The sequence below is a fragment of the Grus americana genome, chromosome 16 (assembly GCF_028858705.1).
Source record: "Grus americana isolate bGruAme1 chromosome 16, bGruAme1.mat, whole genome shotgun sequence".
Classification (NCBI taxonomy): Eukaryota; Metazoa; Chordata; class Aves; order Gruiformes; family Gruidae; genus Grus; species Grus americana.
This window is the reverse complement of record NC_072867.1, coordinates 3028911-3035078: the sequence shown is the minus strand read 5'-3', so window position 1 is coordinate 3035078 and position 6168 is coordinate 3028911. Positions and strand designations below refer to the sequence as shown.

The 6168-nt window shown below is 64.6% G+C and overlaps 1 protein-coding gene across 1 annotated transcript; it reads left to right on the top strand.

The window, feature by feature from the left end:
- Positions 1 to 541: 541 nt before the first annotated feature.
- On the top strand, positions 542 to 5895 carry NEFH (neurofilament heavy chain). Its single transcript, XM_054844858.1, has 4 exons — positions 542 to 1340; positions 2508 to 2707; positions 3314 to 3438; positions 3757 to 5895. Exons 1-4 carry the CDS (start codon positions 557 to 559, stop codon positions 5573 to 5575), a joined length of 2928 nt encoding a protein of 975 aa, XP_054700833.1. The 5' UTR covers positions 542 to 556; the 3' UTR covers positions 5576 to 5895.
- Positions 5896 to 6168: the final 273 nt, after the last annotated feature.

Here is a 6168-nt window from a genome sequence, read left to right as displayed (position 1 = left end):
GGGGCGGCCCCGGCCCGTTGGGGACCCTCCTGGCAGCCAGCGGCCCCGGGCCTAAGCAGTGCCCGACCCCCCGGGGAGCGTGTGTGTGTGTGTCCGTGTGTCCGAGCCCTGCCGGGGGTCCCTGCTCCGTCATCCTGCCCGTGGGAGGGGGGTGCCTGTGCCCCCCCAGGGGGGTCCCCCCACTCTCCTTCACCCCGCGGTGGGGCCCTGCTCTGCCCTGGGTGGTCCCGGTTCCCTTCTCGGGGGTCCCGCTCTCTGCCCGGGGCGGGGGGGGGGGGTGTCCGTGCTCCCTCTGGGGGGTCTCCGCTCTGCCCTGGGGGGTCCCTTCCCTTTCTCCTCCCGGATGGTCCCCACTCCCCTATCAGATGGTCCTCTGTCCCCGCTCCCCACCCGGGGCGTGGCCGTGGGGCTCCCCCCGCACCCGCGGGGCTGCGGCGGCGGCGCGGGGCGGTGCCGGTGCCCATCCCCGTCGCCGGTGGCGGGGCGGAGCGACCGCGCCGAGCCCTATAAAACGGGCGGCGGCGGCAGCGGTACCGCAGCGAGGACCGGGGTCACTATGAGCCTGATGCTGGAGACGCTGCTGGGCCCCCCGGGGGGGCTCCGCAAGGAGCCGGGCCGCGCTGCCCCTCGCTCCGCTACCTCCAGCGGCTTCCACTCGTGGCCGGGACCGGTGGGGCGAGCTCGGGGAGGGGGCGGCGGCAGTGCGGCCGCTTCCTCCACCGAGAGCCTGGACTCGCTGAACGGTGAACCGCGGGCGCGGAACGAGAAAGAGCTGCTGCAGGTGCTGAACGATCGTTTCGCCGGGTACATCGAGCGGGTGCGGGCGCTGGAGCAGCAGAACCGGGCGCTGGCGGCGGAGGCGGCGGCGCTGCGGCAGCAGCAGGCGGGGCGCTCGGCCATGGGTGAGCTGTACGCGCGGGAGTTGCGCGACATGCGTGGGACCGTCCTGCGGCTGGGCGCCGAGAAGGGGCAGCTGCGGCTGGAACGATCGCGCCTTGCCGAGGACGTGGCCGCTCTCCGGGGACGGCTGGAAGAAGAGGCCCGGCAGAGAACCGAGCTGGAAGCGGCGGCCCGCGGGCTGGCTCAGCGCTCCGCGCAGGCGGAACGGGCGCGGGGACCGCTGGAGGAGCGAGCCCGAGCCCTGCGGGAGGAGGCGGAGCTGCTGCGGAAGCAGCACCGGGCCGAGGTGGGTGCGCTGCTGCGAGTGGCCCGCCCCGAGCCCCCCGCCGAGCCCCCCGCCGCCCTGCGCCCCGGTGTCACCGCCGCCCTCCGCGACCTACGCGCCCAGCTGGAGGGCACGGCGGCCCGCAGCACCCTGCAGGCCGAGGAGTGGTTCCGCGGTGAGTGTGCGTGTCCCCCCCCCCCGCCACGCCCCGTGGAGGGCTCCGCCGGCAGCCCCCCCCCCCAGGGCTGCGGAGACCCCGCTGCGTGCCCAGCGCAGGGAGGGAGTTAGGGCAACCCCGCCCCGGGGGGGTGCAAGGACCCCCCATATATACTGTGCTTGGGAGGGTGTTAGGGTAACCCTACCCCGGGGGGAGCGGGGACCCCCCCATGTATACTGTGCTCTGGGAGACCATTAGGGTACCCCACCCTAGGGGGTGCAGGGAGCCCCCCATAGATACTGTGCTCTAGGAGGGCATTATGGTAACCCCACCCCTGCCTCCAGCTCCCCGGTGTCTCCCCGGTGGGCTCCCCCCCACCGCCTCACAGTGCGTTTCGGTGAGGGTGGTACGGTCACTGCCCCGGCACCCCGAAAACTTGCGGGGTGCCGGACCCCCGTAGTGCTGTGGGGTGCGCCACCGGTGCCTGCCCCTGGAGCGAGGCCAGGAGTGTTTGCGGTGCGCTGCAGGGAGGGAATGACAGCGCAGTGCGGGGGGCGCCGCAGCCCTGCCCCCCCGCCCCGGGGGCAGCAGGGAGTGTCCCTGCCGCGCTGTGGGTGCGGCACTACGGTACCGGGGGGGGGGAGGATCGGCACCCCGGGGCTCAGCACCCATAGGCGCGCTGGGCGTCTGCGGGTGGGGTTCAGCACCACGGACAGAGGCCCGTCAGCACCCTGGACAGCGGCGGGCGCGGCACCCACAGGCGCCCTGTCCCCGCGGGGCGGAGGCTGCCCCGAGCAGCGGTCTCTGTCCCGCGTGTCCCGCCCACGTCCCCCGGGGTGGCTTCGAGGCACTGCGGCAAACACCCCCACCCCCCCTGCCTCACCCCAGGACGATGCGTCTGGCTGGAGCTGGGCGTGGCAAGGCAGTGTCCCCAGGGAGCAGGCAGCTCCTTAGGGCACAGGCAGTGGCAGGAGGTGATGGGAGAGGGAGGTTTGCAACCTGGGGTTGTCCTGGAAAAAGTCCAGGATGGCGAAAAGACCCACCAAGCTTGACCCACCTGGGCACCTTCACCTCCCCCAGCACTGCATGAGCACAGAGGGATGGGAGGCTCCCCAAAAAGGGGAGGCCGCAGCCTCCCTGCTTCCCTCCCACCCTCCCTGCAGCTTCTCCTTTCCCCTGTTGCAGTGAGGCTGGACAAGCTCTCGGAGGTTGCCAAGGTGAACACGGATGCCATCCGCTTGGCCCAGGAGGAGATCTCTGAGTACCGCCGCCAGCTCCAGTCCAAGACCACTGAGCTTGAAGCCCTCAAAGGGACCCAGGAGTCACTGGAGAGGCAGAGACAGGACTCAGAAGAGCGCCATCATGCAGACGTCCTATCCTACCAGGTAACATGCTGCAGTGGGCAGCGTCCCAGCCCTGTCCTTTGGTGGAGAGGGACCATCCAGTTGCTAAGGAGGAGCAGCACTGCTGCTTCAGCTTCAGAGATGGGGATGACCAGCCGTAAATGACACAGGGGCCTTCCCCAGCTCCTGGTGATCAGGTACCCGGAGCCTGAGGTTTCATTCAGACTGTTGTGTCCCTCACCCACGTGAGGCTGCCAAAGACACCACTGAACCGTGCCCAGGAGCCCAGAGCTGGGAGCCGCTGTGTAATGCGGTGGCCATGGACTGCAACCCTGTCCCCAGGGTGATGCCACATCCCCATCAGCCTCAGGCTGGGGTTTGGTGGCCACCAGACTCACCCAAGTCCTGGAAACGTTCCTACAGCTTGTGCCTGCAGGGGACCAGGGGCTCAGCTGGCCACAGTGCAGCTCAGCTGAGGTGGCATAGAGCTCCTGCCAGCTCCTCAAAGGGACCTGGACACACTGAAACAGCCTCTGGCCACAGACCTCTCTGTGAGGGCACCCCAGGGGACTGTTCAGGGGTTCTCTGTGTCCCCTTGCTCCTAGGAGCTGCCCCCCCCATGTTACTACTTGTTCTGTCTGCCCATAGGAAACCATCCAGCAGCTTGACAGTGAGCTGAGGAACACCAAGTGGGAGATGGCAGCTCAGCTCCGGGAGTACCAGGATCTGCTCAACGTCAAAATGGCCCTGGACATTGAAATTGCTGCCTATAGGTACGGGGTGGGGAAGGTGGGAGGGTCTCAGCCAGCCCCTAGTGACACCTGGGCCCTTCTCGGTGAGAAAGGGACATTTCCATCCCAAGACTGTGGTGGGCAATGTCCAACTGGGTGGCCCAGCACTGAGCATGGCTTGCAGAGGGAAGGGTGAGGAAATCGGCACAGTCCAGGGTGAAGGAGCAGGAAGGTCAGCCAACATCTCAAAAAGCTGGGTAAGGAGGGAGATGGAGGTGCAGGGCATGGCTGGCAGCTTCTGGTCATGGGAGGAGGTGAGAAGCAATCACTGACTGCCCTGCTCTGGTCTCTTCCTGGCAGAAAGCTCTTGGATGGGGAGGAATATCGGATCGAGTCTGGCTTTGGGATGATCTCCTTCCCCGAGGTGGTCCCCAGGGCTCCCAGCATCACCACCGACATCAAGGTGAAGAGTGAGGAGAAGATCAAGGTGGTGGAAAAGTCAGAGAAGGAGACAGTGATTGTGGAGGAGCAGACAGAGGAAATCCAGGTGACTGAGGAGGTCACAGAGGAGGATGAGGCTGAGAAAGAGGCTGAAGAGGAGAAAGCTGAAGCAGAGGGTGAAGAAGAGGAGGCCAAGTCTCCTGCAAAAGAGGAGGCCAAGTCCCCAGAGAAACCTGAGTCCCCCTCAAAAGAGGAGGCCAAAACCCCAGCTGTCAAGTCCCCTGAAAAGCCACCAACCCCCTCAAAGGAGGAGGCCAAGAGCCCAGCTGTCAAGTCCCCTGAAAAGCCACCAACCCCTTCAAAAGAGGAAGCCAAGAGCCCAGTGGTGAAGTCTCCAGAGAAACCTTCACCTCCTTCAAAAGAAGAGGCCAAGACTCCAACTGTCAAATCCCCAGAAAAGCCTCCAACCCCCTCAAAAGAAGAGGCCAAGACCCCAACTATCAAATCCCCAGAGAAGCCCCCAACCCCCCCAAAGGAGGCCAGGAGCCCAGCAGTGAAGTCTCCGGAGAAACCCTCAACCCCTGCAAAAGAAGAGGCCAAGAGCCCAGCTGTGAAGTCCCCAGAGAAACCCTCAACCCCTGCAAAAGAAGAGGCCAAGAGCCCAGCTGTGAAGTCCCCAGAGAAACCCTCAACCCCTGCAAAAGAAGAGGCCAAGAGCCCAGTGGTGAAGTCCCCAGAGAAGCCCCCGACCCCCTCAAAAGAGGAGGCCAAGACCCCAGCTGTGAAGTCCCCAGAGAAGCCCCCGACCCCCTCAAAAGAGGAGGCCAAGACACCAGCTGTGAAGTCCCCAGAGAAGCCCCCGACCCCCTCAAAAGAGGAGGCCAAGACCCCAGCTGTGAAGTCCCCAGAGAAACCTACACCCCCCTCAAAAGAGGTCAAAACTCCATCTGTCAAATCCCCAGAGAAACCCCCAACCCCCTCTAAAGAGGAGGCCAAGACCCCAGCTGTGAAGTCCCCTGAGAAACCCCCAACCCCCTCTAAAGAGGAGGCCAAGACCCCAGCTGTGAAGTCCCCTGAGAAACCCCCAACCCCCTCTAAAGAGGAGGCCAAGACCCCAGCTGTGAAGTCCCCTGAGAAACCCCCAACCCCCTCAAAGGAGGAGGCCAAGACTCCAACCGTGAAGTCCCCTGAGAAAGTAAAATCTCCTCTGAAGGAGGAGGCCAAGTCTCCGCAGAAGGAAGCGGTCCCGGCCAAGGAGCCCACCCCATCCCCTCCAAAGGGGCCAAAAGACCCTGCGAAGGAAGCACAGCCCAAGGAGGTGAAGGCTCCCTCCGAGCCCAGAGCCGAGGAGGGCAGGAAAGAGGAAGCTCCCAAGAAAGATATCCCGGCTAAGGTGGAGGAGAAGCCCAAAGAGAAGGCGGCTGCTGTGGCAGAGCCTCCGGCCCCACAGGTGAAGGAGACCACCAAGCCAAGCCCCAAACCTGCAGAAGAAGGAAAGGAGAAGGAGGCTCCACCAAAACCTCAGCAGGAGGTCGGCAAAGTGGCTGCGAAGGAGGCCGAGAAGCCAAAGGCTGAGGAGAAGGTGGAGGAGCCCAAGAAGGAGAAGGTGGAGGAGCCCAAAGCTAAAGCAAAACCCAAAGATGAGGCCAAAGCCAGTAAAGAGCCCCCCAAGGCCGAGGCCCCCTCCAGCAAGGAGGGCAAAGCCCCGGAGCCAGCACCTGCCGTGGAGAAGAAGTGAGCGGAGCCCCGGGCGCCAAAGAGCACTTCTGGGCATGGGAGCTGCTCCACTCCCCTCCGACGGCCGGGCCCAGGGTGGGGACCCCCCACCAGGCCAGGCTTTACCTTAGCAATATGTCCGTGTGAGAGACGCAGCCCTGCCCCGGCGGTTTGGCCGATAGCTTCCCTAGCAGAATGTGATATACGCCGAGCGCCACACTTAAACACTTGAATTATAGCCGAGGAGAAGAGACCCCGGGGGAACCGACCGCCCTTCTCCAATAAGTGCATTTATTTAATGTATGTGCAATCGATGGATGAGTGCAACGCAGAGCTCTAGCTGCTTGGGACGGGGGCTGGCGGGGTCCTGGGGGGGTCTTTCCTTGACCTGGGGGGGATGACTGTTCCTCCGAGCGGTGACCCAGGCTGCAGCCGGCTTCGGTGGAAGAGGCTGGGCGCTGGAGGAACGCTCACAGGCACACGGTGCACTAGGAACCTCAGCTCACTGTTATTTGCTTTCTGTGCAATAACCAAATAAAGTGCTTACAGAGACACCTCGGCTCTGCTGGCCTCCTGTCTGGGGGGGGTGGGAGGAGGAAGAGATGATGAAGGCAG

Coding starts and splice junctions, on each gene's coding strand:
- NEFH (XM_054844858.1), top strand. CDS start 557: ATGAGCCTGATGCTGGAGACGCTGCTGGGCCCCCCGGGGGGGCTCCGC. Junction 1,341..2,507: donor GGCCGAGGAGTGGTTCCGCG/GTGAGTGTGCGT, acceptor CCCCTGTTGCAG/TGAGGCTGGACAAGCTCTCG. Junction 2,708..3,313: donor CAGACGTCCTATCCTACCAG/GTAACATGCTGC, acceptor GTCTGCCCATAG/GAAACCATCCAGCAGCTTGA.